The 17,736-nt window shown below is 34.8% G+C and overlaps 2 protein-coding genes across 5 annotated transcripts; both read right to left on the bottom strand.

Annotated features, from left to right (window-relative positions):
• On the bottom strand, positions 1-3,097 carry LOC113713510 (transcription factor bHLH25-like). The gene is made up of 6 exons (XM_027237243.2): positions 2,987-3,097; positions 2,712-2,901; positions 2,137-2,458; positions 1,897-2,042; positions 861-1,226; positions 1-324 (listed from the first exon to the last, which is right to left on the bottom strand). Exons 3-6 carry the CDS (start codon positions 2,453-2,455, stop codon positions 247-249), a joined length of 909 nt encoding a protein of 302 aa, XP_027093044.1. The 5' UTR covers positions 2,456-2,458; positions 2,712-2,901; positions 2,987-3,097; the 3' UTR covers positions 1-246.
• A 9,008-nt stretch (positions 3,098-12,105) lies between these two features.
• Positions 12,106-17,198, bottom strand: LOC113714732 (tubulin-folding cofactor A). Of its 4 annotated transcripts, none has more exons than XM_027238767.2 (5): positions 16,909-17,150; positions 15,914-16,206; positions 14,735-14,919; positions 13,168-13,254; positions 12,106-12,396 (listed from the first exon to the last, which is right to left on the bottom strand). In XM_027238767.2, exons 3-5 carry the CDS (start codon positions 14,888-14,890, stop codon positions 12,298-12,300), a joined length of 342 nt encoding a protein of 113 aa, XP_027094568.2. In that variant the 5' UTR covers positions 14,891-14,919; positions 15,914-16,206; positions 16,909-17,150; the 3' UTR covers positions 12,106-12,297. The 4 variants fall into 4 exon arrangements, with proteins under 4 accessions (XP_027094568.2, XP_027094569.2, XP_027094570.2 ...); XM_027238768.2 differs by having other exon boundaries at positions 14,735-14,891; positions 16,909-17,109; XM_027238769.2 differs by lacking the exon at positions 15,914-16,206 and having other exon boundaries at positions 16,909-17,198.
• Between the last annotated feature and the right edge of the window lie 538 nt (positions 17,199-17,736).

Here is a 17,736-nt window from a genome sequence, read left to right as displayed (position 1 = left end):
CCAAAAAAGCTCACTTTCACTTGGTTTAGTTCATGGATTTGGAACACATGTGGGTGATTGAACATGGTCAAAGATAGGGATGGTAATTAACAAAGTTTAAGAACAAGTGATGAGCAAAAAGGCCTTGATCTGCATACAGACGTTATGGTGAGAAAAAATAGACAAAAAAAATTACTTTTTTGAAAGTGACCAGCTACTGGGGGGTTAAAGTGGACATAATCTTCAGAGAAGAACTTGTTTAGAGCGTCATGAGTGCAATTGGAATATGCCTTGTTGAAGATGCTCTATAATGTCCTTCATTGTTACGGAGAATTCATTGTCCACCTGCAAAAATGTAATGGAGATGATTCATGAGGTTATTATATGCAGTATGCGACTGAAAGTAGAACTATGCATACATACATACATACATATTATTGCAGTAAAAGACATAAGGACGCTTTATTAAACTATCTGAAAACTTTGTGTGGCACCAAAAAAATTATTTTTCAAAGAAAGTTAGAGAAATGGAGTTCAATTTCTCAAAAAAAAAATTAACTTTTTCAACCTTGCGGGATTAATTGGCTATCCCCTTTCCAAATGCCGGTAGAAGGTTGTTAATTACTGTTACAAACAATGGAGGGAAAAGAATAAAGACAAAAATATATAGAAGTAGTAGCTCTTTGCTGATCATGTCAAATTGCTGTATTGCAGGATGGGAAATTTGGGATGAAAGATTTCATAATATTTTGAAGGATTAGCAAAGATATTTAGGAAAGAAGATGCAGAAACATTAGTATCCATATTCCATACCATATATCTTAGTAGAAACCATTAGGGATTATTTCAGTCGAGAATTCGAGAAAGGATGTAGAAAGTACCTGAGCCTTAAGAGTAATGTCAAGTGTACAACAACCAAATCTTAAGATTCTGGAATCCAGGATGGTAAGATGTAGTTTCTCAAGTTCACTTGACATGCTTGATATGGATCCCTGGTATTTTTTCTCGCACAGGATTTTTACAAGCACGTTTTTGCCCTGGATTTTAACCTTGATCTCAGGGATTAGTTCTAGTGTGGCGCCTTTGAAGGAAGAAGTATTACCACTGCATGTAGAGATAATACATCTTTCTACCATGATTTCGGGTGCTTTGGAGTTGTTCTTTTTCTCTTCCTCCAGAGTCTTCAAACGTTCTTGGAGTTCTTTAATGTGCTTGTTTGCATCTTCAAGGACAGAAGCCTTGTCCAGCTGAATTTAAACGAAATGAATTTGATGAATAAAACGATGTTGTTTCAGCTAATAAACTGACATTAACTATGTATGCTATAGCTAATAAACTTCTCATTCGATATTGTCAAAATGTATGCTGAAGTTTGATGACGCATATTAAATGAGGAATCCAATGGTCATCAGCAGCTCATGCCACAATTGGATCACATCAATAGACTAACTTTTCATAAATCAAATAAGGCCACATCCGCTTGTTTTCACGTTAAAATATGACTTCAGTTTCTTGAAGGACATCAATCTACGAATCTTTGAGAAAAGGTTAAATACAAGATGCATGTGCTGATAGGATCCCCCACCGGGCTGTTTACCGAAGGTTGAGGGCCAGGAATATGATGAGATAAAACATGAATAACGATAACAGCGTTGTTAACACTACAGGCAAAACAAGGCCTTGTGTTTGTTCCGCTTTACTTCACACAATTACAGAGCCTTCTCAAGATGACAGTAATCAGTCTTGGCAATTGACAGCATAAGACCATGTTCATGGGGATCAGAAGTTTTACTGTCTCTGGGGGCAGCTAATAATCACTGGTTTGATCATCTGTGTATCAATTCTTGAATGAAAAAGAAAGGAGATGTAGAAAAATTTTATGCGCCAGATTTAAGCTAAGAATCTGAGAACGAATACCTTTTTGAGGCCTGGAACAAGTTTTGAAAGAGCTATGAAGAGGTCACTCAGCTTTTCTCTTCGCTTCCTTTCTGCCTGAACATGATATTGAGCTTGAATTGGCGTTCTCCTTATGGGGATTCTGCTATTGTAAACAATTTCATCTTCTGAGAAATGGAAACGGTTCTCATCAGAAGAGTTATTCATCAAATATGGGAAGTTTATAATTTCATGTAATACTCCATGATTTGTAACTCTTACCGTATGATTTCTCACCATCTGATGAGTATGGACTTGATTTTCCAAAAGAAATAAGTTGCGTATTAGAGAATGGAGATGAGCCCTTTAGATTTGATTCAACTGTAGGGTGTGAAGGGCTCAAATTGGTGTCGTTAAGCTGCTTGAATTTCTGTTTCATGCAAGTCTGAGGCATCTGAATCGGAATACTGTCTGAATTACAGTATGATATTGCAGGGAAAACCTCGGAAAGAAAAGGTTTAATGTCAAAAAATCCATCATCAACTTGGTGATCCTGCATTGAGTTGGTTACAAATTGATTGTTGAAGCTGGCCATGTCCATGCCCTATGAATTATCAAATCACAGAAGAAACGAATGATCAAGAGACAGAAAGTTAATACAAGAATGTACTGGTAACACCCCAAAAAAATACTCATAAATTTTCTGTTCCTTTTTATGACCGACATTTTCAAGAAACAAATGATGCAGGATACAATTTTTACAATCATAGGAATTGATAAATGAAAAGACGAGGAGCTGTGAAACAAAGAAACCATCGAGAAAAGGCCATGCTTAGGTAAGGGAGTTGGGAGCTCACCAATAATGAAGATCAACTTATGTTTCTGCTTCTTAATTCAGCCAACTGCTTGAAAAAATAAAAACCCAATTCTATCCTTTCTCAACTCCTGGATTAGATCGAGAATAGTGCAAAAGCATGGATTATGGGTAGATGTAAGCGTCCAAGAAATCAGGTCTCCTAATTAAGGGTCGTCTCGCCTGTATCAAGACTGTCAATAAATGGCAAGCAGCTGGATTAGCTTTCGGAAATTGACGGTCAAAAGAAGAGCAAAAGATGCTTGCTTGGAACCTTACCTCCATAAAAGAATATGGACTTGAAGTTCTGCCTTTGTCAACTGGTCTAGGAAGGGGTTCGAATTCGATCTCTTTACTTTGTGGCAAGTGTGGACGTACGGACTACAAGTGCAGGTGGTTTGAATAGCCTTTATCTTTCTCTTGAGGGTACTGTTAACATGGAGGCGCTCTTCTTTACACAGTACCCACACGTGAGCAATTAAATTGGATTTTTTAGTGCAAAAGCACAGGAATTTCTATCCATTCACAGATAGTTTGGAGCCACCGGCCATGGTGAAAAGGAAAAAAGCTATGATCTTTGTCTTTAGAACATATGACTGTAAATCTTTTCAATCTTCAAGAATGAAATCCCATTCAACAGAACGACTTTTCTTCTATCCTTTGTTTCGTTCATGAGAATGCCGCCCTCCTTGTTTACAAACTTTTTTAGTCTACACTTTTTATGAATAGTTTATATAGTTGTACCTTTGTCTTTTTTCAGCAAATATAGTTTCACTTTCACTTTATAATTCTACCACCTCTTTTCAAAGAATCCGGTTATCTTTTAAACGGTAATTATGTGCCAATAACTATTTTGCATGGTCAGTACTCCTCGGCTTCTTTTTGTTTTGGGTTCAAATGAAAAGAATGTGGATTCTCTTAATATATGGTATGTATTCCAGTCAATATATAAAAAAGATTAATCTTATCAAATCTGTACCGATTATGATTAATTTTCAAACTTTCACAATCAGTTAGAATGATTGACATTTCATACATTAACAGTTGTAATTCATATTTTTTTTTAGTATAAACGAGAGATTTTCTCACTTGTACCCATACTGTCAAACTCATCTCTCCCTGCAATTGTAATTGACATTATTCGACAAGAGCTTTAATGGAGCGTGCATTCAATAAATATATAATCAAATGTCAAAAGAAGTTAAGTGTGATCGCCTCGTGGTGTACGGTTTCCTTTTTGAATCTGCATATAATATATAAAGGTACAACGAGCCCATTACTCCAACTAATTCGAAAGATTAATATCAATCAAAAAGAAAATATAAAGATGGTAACTCTTCAGATCAGGTTTGCAGAATAGAGAAGACTTGTTACTTACAAATAAATGCAAGCCAGTATGAATCCTCTTGTCTATATTACTCCCTCCGTCCCACTTTGATAGTCCTGTTTCTTTTTTCACACAGTTTAAGAAAAAGTAGTTAACTTTGTTGGAAAAGTAAATTTAGATTGCTATTTTCCTAAAATACCCTCACATTAAATAGAGTACAACTTTATGGGAACTTGAATTGATGGTAAAAAAAGAATCAACTCTCATTAAATGGGGTAGGTTTATAGCAACAACAACTTGTATTGAATAAGGGTATTTTAGGAAAATGAAAATACAACTACATTTTTCAATTGGAAAGTGGACTGCAATTTGGGACAGACAAAAAAGGAAAACAGGACTATCAAAGTGGGACGGAGGAAGTATCAAATTTCAAAGTTTAGTTGTTTGTTTATTAATTAGGTTAAGTTTCTGCTTGAAGCTAATTAATGATGTTTACACGGATCTCAAGGATTTGATTGGCGCTTTTTTAAATACTAGTTCAGCGGCCAAATGGACATAATTTGTGTGTTCGATATGCTTAAATTTTGGTTGGCCTCTGAAAGCAGGTGATTGATTTTTGTTCCACTGACTTGAAGCTAAGGACGATAGTATGGAACCTTTTTAAGTAGTTTGGTAGCCAAATGGACATAATTTTATGGTTAAATTTTGGCAGCAGATTTCGAACCATATATAGAAGGTTTGTTTACTCTCTTAGACTAATATAGCTTGTATCATAGAAGCATAAACCAAAAACGAAACTGATATATCCCCAGGAATCTTTAAACTAAACTTATTATAGGAAAGGTTGGCTGTGGTTGTCCACAAAACTTGGAAATACTCCAATTAATTAACTGGTGGCAAGTCTCAAGCATTGCAAATTAATAAAGGCTTAGACACTGTTTAATAACCTAATTTAGCCGTTAACTGTCCATCATGTCAAGTAATTGGATGTTTTCTGCTTAGCTGTATTTCGCTATCAAATATATTACCAATACCAAGATCTATATGCACTTCAAAATTTTGTACAAACCTAATTCTCATCATATTCATTAGTCTCTCTCTCTCTCTCTCATCCATACATATACTTTCCTTGCTCTCTGACACTCAAACAAAAGCAATTATTTTTTTAAAAATAAAATTGTGTGCGCTATTTCAATCACTACTTAAATTCACTTAGTTATCAAACATATATAATTTTATCACTTTAGTGACTTAATACTTTACTGAATTTATAGATTTCAAATTTTGGTTTTATCAAAGGGATAGATACCTTTCAGATTAGTTTCATTTTTACTAAAAAAAAAATTAACACTCAAATCTATTTTAGCTAGTGTCCCAGGATGATTAAAGAGCTAGAAATCATCTATCCTACAGCTGAAAATGGAGGGTCTCTAGTGCAATTCTCATATATCTAGGGAACTTAACTTCCAGGGATGTCAGTGCAGTTATGTTATCATAACAAAACTTGTATATAAACTGTGTACATAAATTATGTAAAAACCAATTCTATGATTATATTAAGGTTTTCTTGATCACTTTTCTCAAAAGCTCCTCTGTCAAAGTTTAAGCCCCCATTATGGTTCATATATGCCGATTGATTTTTTTTTTTTTTTTTTTTTGAATTTGGGATATTGGTGTTTGCAGCTAAGATTTGCATATTCTCTTCAAATTCATGGAATTTTTTTACTTCAACTACGAAGTCTAGTAGTCTAGGGCTCTTGTGAAGAAATTTTGTATTGGTCATGCAATAGTAGATGACTTTCTTTATGTTCAACAACCTACAGTTGAGTAAGCTAGGTTAGGTAATTTAGGGTTCCGAAATTCTCTTTTGTGGAATTGATCCTCATTATCATCTGGGGAAAACAAAAAAAAAAAAAGCATTGTTGCTGAAAACAATTCCAATGTTTCTGGTTCTACTGTAGTTATGCTTAAATAGTGGGAGAGGCACACTATAATGGTCAACAGAAGGTACCTTCTTACAAAACTAATTTTTCAACTACGCCTTCGACTATAATGAATCCAGCTTAATTGAGATATAGATCATGATAGGAGCCAGAAACACAAGGATTGAAGATGGAGATCTAAAGTCAAGAATGGTTCTACTTCTTTTCAATATACAACATAAATTAAGAAGCCTAAATTACCTGACTTAGTTTACAACTTGATCAATTTGTCAACAGAGAAGATTCCCCGCAACATGGATAACACTAAATTAATCCTAATCTGTTGAACTGTCTGGGTCCTGATTACTAAAACCATGCCCAACTGTGTTGGATAAACAATTATACTGCATTTTTGTGTGTTTACTCGACCTGGTTGGTTTTTTTTTTTTTTCCTCAAATCTTGGTAACCTTGTTTCAACGCTTTTCCTAAATCTGTTCAATCTTCAGTTACTGGCCTCCATCTTGCAGAGGAAAATCTACCAAGTGGTGACCCTTTAGACAATCCAAAAAAGCACTGCTGTGCGCGCAGCTACCATGCCAACTGTACTAGCTCGTGCACTTAATTCTCTTGTGTAGCTGTAGCTTTTGACAAGAAGCAACATCATGAGGGTCTTAATTTCATCATCATTATGTAATCCTTGTTGAGGGATCTTAATTGCAAACATGCCTGCTATCAATAGTCAACATGATCAAATAATTTAAGTAGCCGAAAAAGGAAACCAACTTTGATGGGGTTTTGCAACTAATACGATCGCCTAATCACTATGTCATATTTTTTTGTTTATAAAAAATTCAAGTGGTTTCATCTCCAGCCATCATCACACTACAGTCCTGGCATTAGCAGTAAGATTCGAATATATAATCTTTTTTTTTTTAAAAAAAAGATGTAGTTTGTTCATCCCAATTGAGCGAACATCCATTGATTACTACGTCAACTTTTGCATTGATCTTCTATGTATGAATGATGTGGCCAAATGATAAGGTGTGTGTAGAGGATAACATTTTAGTCTACGACAGTGATTAGATTAGTGCTCAAGTTTTGTTACTCAACGTCAAAGCTGAAGCTGGAAAGTAATGTTATAGAATGGGGCACTGGCCGGTGAGAATCATGAATGGCTTTATACCATGTCGTCTTCTTGTGCTTTCTAGAAGGGTTTGAGGGAAAAAAAAATTTGCTGGCAGCTAGCTTCACCGGATTCATGATGCGGCTGTCAACATTTCAGACCAGCATTGTATCGTAGGGTGTTTCTAGTTCTCAAACTTGTCAAATTCTTCATAGATAAGTAAGTTATTCACAAATATATATTAAGATTTTTTTAAAAAAAAATATATGTTCAGATCCTGTGTATCTTTCTTTGTCTCTCCCATGCCCTCGCTAAATGTGCATCTAATCTGTTTAAACTTTTTTTTTAAAGGTTTTCTGAGTTAATAAATGTTGCGACCATGTATATAAAGCAACGTTAGTCAATTCGGTTGCAGGACCTCATTAATTAGTGCAATAAAACATATAACATCTCCATTTTCTTTGCTTACACGTTAATATATTGGGTTTATCTCTCCATTTATCATTCATGCAAATATAGTACTACCTTCTCGAGAATCTAAAATGTTAAAAAACTACTACGTCAAACATATTACTATCTTAATTGGTTGAGAAATTTTTATTTTTTCCCATATCACATCGATCATTACATATGAGCTTATAATTGATATGCCAAACATTGATTGAGTGAATGAGATACAATACATAGACCACGAAGTGAATCAATAATATACATTAACTCCATGTGGTGTGAAGCTGTGAATGGTATCCTTGGCTATCTATTCTAGAGCAGTTTCTCCTAACTCTCCTTTTAACAGTATACATTTGACCAAACTGCAACTACATTAGGACTAACTCCACTTTGTGACTTAGGTTGCATTTGATAAAAGCGAAGTTTGAAAATTAAAATCTGAAATATAAAGTTTCAATTCATTAAGTTATTGAATTGTTAAGTAGTAAATCTAATACATTTGAGTGTATATCACATTCAGTGATAAGTGAATAGCTTATCAATTAATTTTGAGAGCAAATTTTGCCTAGAAAATTCAGTACAACTTAATTAATTCAGATGTTCAATTTTTAGATATCAAACGCGTCTAAACATATTAAAATCTGAATCTATTAAATTTAAATGTTGAATAGGGTTTCAAACAGGGCCTTAATCTCATTGTGCATCTTAAATTTTAATTTTAGACACTTTACACTCTAGTCTTTCACATTTGTCTCACTTAAGTCCAACCGATAACACTGTTGGCAAAACTGGTAGAATCAAGAATTGCTCAATTTAAGGGCTGTGTGCTAAAAGTCATCAAAAAAGCAAAGGGTCCGCAGATTCATGATTGAAACAAAATGATACGATTTCGTTGATTTGTACGGTCCTCTATGCTTTTAATTTTGTCAATGATGTTATAGATTGAAGTTATGTAGGACAAATATGAGAGGCTAGGGAGCGGAGCATGTTCGAAATTGAAATTTCAAGTGTAAAACGAGAATGGGGTATAGATTAGGAAGTGTAAAGTTGAATTAGTCCGTTACTCTATACAAATCAAAAAAGTCCACAGATGGGCAGGTGCCACCTGTCTAGATAAAAAAAAAAAAGCAATGAGCACTTTAGAATCTACAAGACTTATTAATGCAAGCGAATCTCTTCTCCCTCTGACTTAAACCTAATGGTTAAGAAGAGTCAAGGACTTGGTTGTGGTGTATTTTCTCAAGGTTCAGTGCTCAAATTAATTCTGAGGCTAGACTATGCGATTGAACAATATCTGCCGCACAGAAACATGTTTTTCTAGTTCTAAAATGTAGGTTAATGGAAAAGATTCGACTAAACCACAATAATATATGACGAGGCATCTCTGTGAAAAAAAAATTAAAATAGGAAAGTAAATGTGATAGCAGCATATGACACATATAATCAACACGAGTTGAGCTTCTGCACAATGCCTGGTAAGACCTCATTATCTTTTAATCTTAAGCTTTTATTAATCAGCAGAGTAGCCTGGATTATCTTCCAAGTTTTTCTGAAAACAACCATCCAATGAAGCAGAGCCAAATATCGTGACTTCAACAAAACTATGGTTACTTTCAATTGGAGGCAAAGTGAAAGGCATCAACCTAAAGAACATGTTTAAAGAATCCAGTTTATATCTGAGGTGTAGATAATTAGACGGAGCTAAAGATATGTAGGTTGATTATGGAGATCCAGAGTCAAGGTTGTTTCTGCATCTTTTCAATGTTCAACTCGGTGTGAAGCATGCACGTCCACTAACAAGTACCTAATTAAGCTAATTACCAACTTGATCAAATTGTCAACAAGAAAAGAAAAACCAACCTTTCAAAAAGGTTTTTTGGCCTTACATATTGAATCAGATTCAACGGTGCTGGTGGATATGATTGAGGGCGGCCGTGTCAATGTTCCATGGAATGTTCAGAGGGTTTTGATCAATTGATTCAATTTAAGCAACACTTTTTCCAGATTTCCCATTGCCTTTGGGAGGCTAAAAAACTTGCGGATAGGCTGGCTAATATTGGGGTATTTGAAGCTAGTAACAAGGTTTATGATCGTTTTTCAGCTTTGCCAAGGATGGTTCACGGGGATTTTTTTTGTTTTTTTTTTTTGGCATTCGTCGCTATTTTATCTATATCCTACTTTATCATAATCAATCTAAAAATAAATTGATAATTTAGGATTTCCTTCTTTTGGACGAGGATAGCCTTAGGTATTTTCAAATCACTTATAAAAAGGAGTAGGACTCTTAATTTCGCGACTTTTTTCAAAAATTCATGTAATTATGGAGTTCAGGTTTATGTCTCCCTCCCTTTTCTTTTTTTCTAGCTTATTAATAAAATTCCAAAAGTGGCTCCCTCCCCTATGTACGGGGTTAGCCCTTAAAAAAAAGAAAAAAGAAACGAAAACCCAAATTAAATTTAAAAAAAAAAAAGAATAATTTTCCATCTTGTTTGGCTGTTGAAATGTCAAGAGCCTAGCTGATTGATATGACTGTCTAATTGTCTGGGATAAATTACGGTCTGCAATATACCAAATGGTGACTTACAAAATATTGCAGGGCATGTTCTTGTTTTTCTAGTATGACAACTGTTCTTTAGCATTTAATTTATTTTGTTGTGTATAGGTGAGAAAATGCCAGAGTCTCTCAAGTTCATATGGAACATTCCATGTTCAGGTATCCAATCTAACATGCCTCTTTGATGATCAACTTCAAAAAATGAGGGTATAGTTTCTTACAACTGGAAATGAGGGTGCAATTTGACCTAAACTTAATGCACTAGAAAGATAAAAGAAAGGCAAGAAAGTTGTCAATTTAGGCACCCAAAAAGTCAAATTTCAACATATTATTAGGAGACAGCATTTTTAATAGTGTCTCCAGATTGGGTTTTTGTTCCTCAACCCTAAAGCAGTAAAGCTGGAATACAATACTTTTGAGTTGCCTCTAAAAGTAACTAACTACTTTATTAACTTCAAAGTGTATATTTGTGCCTTTCTTGAAGGGTTGAGAAGCATCATCAGTCCTGATTTCAGCTCACATGATCCACGAAATGGCCTTTGAATTGTTTATGTGCAATGTCGCCTTCTAGAGTCCAAAATTGGTTCAATCATTAAGTGTAATCCAATTTTGGACGTTGAATAATTGACAACCCTCATCGAATTGTTTGTGGATAAGCAATTAATTAACTCCTCGAATTCCCCAATCCTTATCACTAACATTGATTAAGATTCTTGAAATCTCTCAGTCTGTCTCACCCACCCTTCAAATTTCTATTATTCTGTGTCATGGCCCTCACCTTTGGACAATGCTTTTCAGAGAAAGACCATTTCTTTATCAAGCATGTACATCCCTAGAAACGAGGATTAAAGAAATAATCTGTGTATAGCTTGTGGTATAATACTATATAAGTAAATTTGTAGTGTCTTTCATCTAAAAAGTATATATGTCACCACATTTCTTATATCACAATATCTAAAATACAAGACCATGAAGCATATTTTGTGTGTGTGTGTGTATATATGTGTGTGTGTGTGTGTGCGCCATTAACTGTTGGGTGGTACGGAAGAAGGAGTGTAACCGTATAAATGAGAGATCCCAAGTTCGAGACCTTTTACTTGCATTTAAAAGAAAGTTTAAAAAAAAAAAAAAAAAAAGATTGTGGATACCCCAATTGTGGCTGATTTATTTACATGATCAAAACTTTGGTTCTTTAAGTGAATACGATCAGGTCACTTTCGTTATTCAAATCTCAGATTGTCCAAGGGATTGTCAAAATCGGAGAAGTTTGGTTTCAGCTAGCTCTTCTAGTCATGGGGAATTGTGCTATTTCAAGAATACATTTCCAAGTAGCTCTAATGATGCTTTTGGCAGTAATAGTACAATAAGAACAATGCTCAACGCCAATGAAACTGTGATCAGTTAATTCCACACAAACGACAATGGCAAATATAATGAATCACAGAACCGAAACAAACATCAGTTTATGACATTCAAAATAATGTGAGTAAGAAAGAGGAGCAAACAGGCTGATGGGCCAAAAACAATAGTAACAAAATTTGATTTTTTTAAGCTTCTAAGAAATCATATTCATCGGTAAGAAACTACTGAAAGAAGCCATTCAAGGTCCCAACTTATAGCTTCTAATGCTAGTTAGAACCACAATATGTGTAAACTGTTTTTTCTAGCATCCGTTTAGGTCATGATTTTGATGTTAAAAATAAAACATGCTAGATGCTAGCAAAAGAGGTAGAGTGGAAATTCCAGCCATGGGCATAAGTACCTAGTTGGAAGTGTTTTCAAATCTCAATGTAAATTAAGAGTCTCGATCAGGCTCATTAGTCCCTCCAGATAACATGATCCCATTGACAAATTATCCTGAACTCTCAAGTTGCATCAATGGTTTCACCTTTCAAAGACTAATCATTACATACAACTTGCAGCTAATCAATAATTCCAAAAGATGCAAGCTGAGGTCTGATTCACAGACCAATTAACAGATCCTGAGCATACAAAGAAAACCTTCGCTGAAAAACAGAAAGTAAAATTAAATACAAAAATATTTTACTAAATGATGAACAGATAATCATTTATCCCAAACACAAGAAGGGAAACTTGATATCCCAATAGAGCTGGATCAGATATTAGCTGCAAGTGTGGATAGGTATTCCGTATTCATACAAATTCAAGTAAGACTTAACTGACCCAAAACAGTTTCAGGAAAAGCCTAGACACTAGTTGCCTGCTTGAAACAACTGTTCAACCTCTGCTATCACTTTTTCTGCTTCTTCAACTTCTGCTCCATGTTTTTTGTTTGACTCTTCCAACTCAAGCTGAAACAAGATTGTGTGACTAGCAGTCAGCAAGCAGAATTCCTCATATACTCCAAATAGTTGAATTATCAAATTGATTCCAATGAAACACTACAGCAATCACAGAAGCAGAACTAGTAATCTAGTACAAACCAGAACCAGACAAGTGATATCCCTCTAGCACTAGAAACAACTAGCTATGTCTGAGTGAATCAACTAAAATTCAACAAAAGATTCCATCAAATTATGTTTGGAAAACAGCAAATCAGCACCATCACATCTCCAGTCTTGAAGAACGTAAATGATATCAGGAAAAGGTGAAATGACCAACTTAGATGCAGCGCAAAAGCCCAAGTTGAAATGCACTGAAAATGCAATCAAGTCCTAGTTTCCTGCAACAACTAGTTAGAACGTTTCATCATTCTTTTGGCAGGATGGGATATTCATCCTATGTAATACGACATTAAAAATATGCGTCATACAAAATCCAAAGTTAACACTTTTCAAGCTACAAACAGTGAATATCCATCAAAAGCAGGACGCAAAGATAAATTTCACTCCAATATAGCACCTCAATCAAGAAATCATGTGACAAGAAGCATATATCTCCAAAATAAATTAGTATCTTACTCTACTCAAATCCCACCAACAACATAGGAGCAAGTGAATTACAGAAAATTTACAGTTTCATATTCCCAATTGCAGAAGTTATCTTCATTTAGGCACTTCAGCTTATTATTACAGCTAATTCAAATAAATTGCTGTTACACTAAACATCAACATATAACCTACCAGAATATTTTTCAGGTCAGCCAAGGCAGCTTCTAGACGCTTGTGGCAATCAGGAATCATCATCCTAGATTCAGCAAGCACATTTTCCTGCATAATTCATCAATTGCAAGAACGTTATAATAGGATACTCTACTACAAAAGAAAGAAATATTAGAGAAAAATTCAAACAGCAAGTTTCGCAGCTTCTATCTGTTAACTGTCATGTAAAAACTGTCTCACTGATCAAAAGCAAGCTTCAAGCAGTCAGGCCACCCTTAAGAGTCAAGTCACCAGAACAATTTAAAGACCCACTCTGCATAATAGATATATCCAGCTAAAAAAGCTTACAACTATGCCATGCATCAAACGACGTACACACCCATCCTCAATGCAAAGAACAAATTAAGGGTATAAAGTTAGAGTTTGAACTAATATACTCAAAAAACACTTGCATACACAATGATTTTTTCCTCAATTGCAATACAAGTAGTGCTTCCAATTGCTAACTTGACTTTGTGAAGAAAGACTGAAATAATATTTGTCCCTCATTTTCCTTCTTAACAGTCATAACTGGCTTTAACATTTGCAAATTGGAACAAACCATCATTGCATTACAGAAAGGAGGGAAGTGGGGGCCTTTTATGACTAGAGTATTTTATGACTAGAGTCTTTAATAATGGGTAGGATCTTGAATAGCTCCTAGAAAAGCCTTGATTGGTATTATCAGGCTACAATAACCAAAAATTGGGTCAGTTCCCAAACCAGACAGCTTTAGTACTTTTACTATTAAAAAAAATCTAGATCACCACTTATTGTTGAGGTTCACCTGCAAGAGGGCAGAATTGTGAATTTTCCTGATTATCTGGTCCAACCAAAAGGCTAAAGATTTATAGTCAAAGGCAGTGATCCAGAAAGTAAACTAACTGCATAGGAGCAAGTAAGAAGGAAAAACTAAACAGCATTCACGTGCATCCCCTCCAGACTACAGATACAAAAAAATGTGCAGGACAGAGTAAAATAGTTCCTCAATGACTACTTTTAGGACCAAACTTGAAATCATTGATCTAACACTTTATTCAAGAGGATTGCAGTAAATGATGCAGCAACAAAAGTCTCAAAAGAAGGAATGGTTTCTAAACCTAATTTGAAGTTTCCCACTGCCTTCCATAAAAGGAAGACATGATTTTGGCCCGTATTAGGTAGACAAAAATTCCCGAACATGTTAACTCTCAAAACTATTATGTCATTAGCTTATTCAAGTGAATTTTGGATCGAATGACTATCTGGCAACCTATCATCTTTCATCACTCTTCAAGGCATTTCTCTTTTGATGTAAGGATCTCCATTTTTGTTCTGTTTAACTTTCCTTATGGGAGATTAAGCTTGTTATGAGTAATACTCGACGACAACATATGGCATGTCATCCCTTATCTTCCTTTTTCTTTCCTCAACTTTGTGATAAACAATAAAGATTATTTGTTTTTACATAATGACTAAAAGGCACTCTGCTAAGTCTGATACCACCTTCTCTAAATTGACATGACATGTGCTGTAAGAAACCACTATATGATTAGAACTAATGCAGGACCTGCTGTTTGATATCATATGGATCAGCTCCTTTGTCCTTCATGTCTGCAACCTTGGCAGCCTCTCTCTCGACCTCTTTCTCATAGGAATGGAGCTCTTTGACTATGCGCTTGCATGTTGAAGTCTTTATTTTCAGATTTTTCATTGTCGACGCCATTCTGCACAATTTTGTCAAATTAAAATTCCCTGCCAAACCAATATAAAAAATATGTGAAGCGTGTGCGTGTCTAGAGAAAGAGAGACAAATAGACAAAAGAATTTCAATTTATTAATTACAGAAAAACATAAACATACATGGATGAGGGGAAAATATAGTAATAGATCTCGAAAAATGTTTTTCTTTCTTTTCTATACCATTTCTCACATCAGTACGGCCTAATGCAGTCTAACAAATGATCTATCTCTTGTTTATATCACTTCCTTACTTTGCAATATTTTGTAAGCGACCATCTTGACAATTTCATTGTTTATCTGTTATGGTCAACCAAATTGAGATTTGACGGAGTATTTCTAATTGAAACGACCAAAATTTGAGAAAACTTTGAGATTGATCAAAAATTTCCTCTTGCAGGCTCAAGAAAGAAAAAATCCAAACACTTGGAATGTAGGTAATATCACTAGCAGCTTTAAGTCAGTCAGATCACATTCTTTCACTCCCCAGAAGCTCAAGCTTTCTGGTTACAACTTTCTCGAAAATATTGGACATTGCCAGATACCTATCCAGTTAATTCAGAGGGCAAATCTTTTTAGCCAATTCCAAACAATGTGTTGCAATATCTTACTCTGAGAGCATTCAAAACTGAAAGCAACGAAAAGAAGTTGAATTCTTTGGAACATACAACCCCTTGTTTCTATTTCCTAATCTGAGAAACTTGCAGGTTTTCCATTTTCTCATTCTTCTCTGAGTGAGTTGGAACCCTTTACTTTATTCAACATCATAAACCCAATTCAAACACACAAGCCCTTCCCAAAAATCAACACAAATCATGCTGAAAATCCAACCTTTAGATTAGGCAAACAAATAAGCACACAACGTATACAAATTATAAGTACATTAGAAGCAAAGTGCAACGATTTTTTTCCTTTCTTTCCTTCGGAAAGGAAGATCAGAATAAAGCACAGAACAAGCAAAAAAGATAAGATTAATTGATTAACTAATGGGCATTCATGAATCACTTACGGATTTTGTTGGGTTTTTGAGAAGAAAGATGTGGGCAGAGGAGTGAAGCCAAGAGAACACCAACGACGAGCTCGAAAAATGATGCTCTTTAATTTTCTTTTTCCCCTTTTCTCTCCAATCTTCAGGGAGTCAGCGACTCTTCCCCTGCCAACAATTTCTGGCCTTGTCCTTTTCGCATTTCTTTTTTTTGTTTTCTCTTTTGTTTGAGTACATATTAGTACAAATTAGGGGTGTACATTCGGTGCAAATTCGGTAATTCGGTGCACTGAATTCGATGAATTCGGTTATTCTACCTGTAAAAATTTAAACCGTTTTCAATTCCGAATTGAGCATAACCGAATTCATTCCGCAACCGATTTCAAATTCGAAAACGATAATGAATTCGGTTAAACCGAATTCATCTATTTAAAAAAAAGATAATAATACCCTGTTATCAGCTTAAGTTTGCAACGCTGCTTCCGTACAACTTACAGGCTATGAGGCTAATTGCAAACTAATTCTAATTGCAAACTTACAGGCTACAAGCCTACAACACCAATTCAAAGGAAATCAACATCCAAATTATTACACACACATTACAAATGCCAAAATCCAGCAAATACAAATCTGGAGTACCAAGTACCAACTGCCAATATACAATACAACTACAAGTTATTCAAAGTAACACTAACACACACTTTTCAAGTTCACATTTCACAAGTCACAATGAACTGAATGCAGAAACCAGAAATCAGAAATCATTCAAATTGAAAAGAATACATAATGGCAAATTGTCTTGAAAATTCAAATTACAAATGGCTATTATGGCTTAGATAACAGAAACTCAGTCAAAATCTGAAAACTGACTGCAACATAATTTAGTTCCAGACTTCCATTATCTTTAAAGAGTGATTGAAGTTTGCAATTGGAAGCTCAGATTTCGTCCCCTTATCAATTCAGGATAACAAATTTCCAAGTCGATCTTGGCCATTTTACTGCCAGAGATGAGCACTTACCTAAGCGAGCCAGAGATGAGCAGTGATTGGTGCTTCGGCTTTGGCACTCAGCAGCGATGAACCAGCACGGCAGGGATGAACTGGTGAAGTGAGAAATTCGGTCGAATGAGGACTGAGATGGAGACAGGAGAGACGTAGAGTGCGGCGGAGAGCAGCTTCGATTTGGGAATTGGGACTTGGGAGTGAAGCTGTGAAAGCCCTAAGTGAAGGCACTACCGCACTAGGCAGTGATTGTTCAAATTATCAGCTGAAATCTGACTTTTCCCAAATTCATCCGAAGTGATTGTATAATTTTTAATTTATAAATTGGGGCTCCTAAATTATAATACATTCATTATGCTCCTCAATGATTTATAAATTATTACTGATTTGATCCCAAATTTATTCATAATTGAACACATTACTTATGTTATAATCATTTTGTGGTTTAATTGGCATTTATTGGGTCACTTATACCTAGAATCCTTAGTCTATGATTTAAGAAACACATAAAAAGTGATTAATTTAAATTAGAATAAACCTTAGACTATACAATGATTGGTGATAATTTATGAATTTATAATTTACAATGATTAATAATAAGCAATATTAGTTAGTAGTTACAATGAATTTATAATTTACACTGATTAATAATAAGTAATATTAGTTACAAACTTACAAATTACAATGATTAGTGATAAGTTATATTAGTTACAAATTTATAATTTATTTCAAATCAAAATAAAAACTTATTTACTTACACATGTTATTGTGAAAGTCAATATACTAATACATTGATTTGCAATTCACATACATTCACTTACAGTCTTACACTGCTTAGTTGTCTTG

This window comes from Coffea arabica, chromosome 10c, assembly GCF_036785885.1.
Source record: "Coffea arabica cultivar ET-39 chromosome 10c, Coffea Arabica ET-39 HiFi, whole genome shotgun sequence".
NCBI classification, from domain to species: domain Eukaryota; kingdom Viridiplantae; phylum Streptophyta; class Magnoliopsida; order Gentianales; family Rubiaceae; genus Coffea; species Coffea arabica.
Note: the sequence above shows the minus strand (reverse complement) of the source record. Positions and strands in the feature narration are given on the sequence as shown.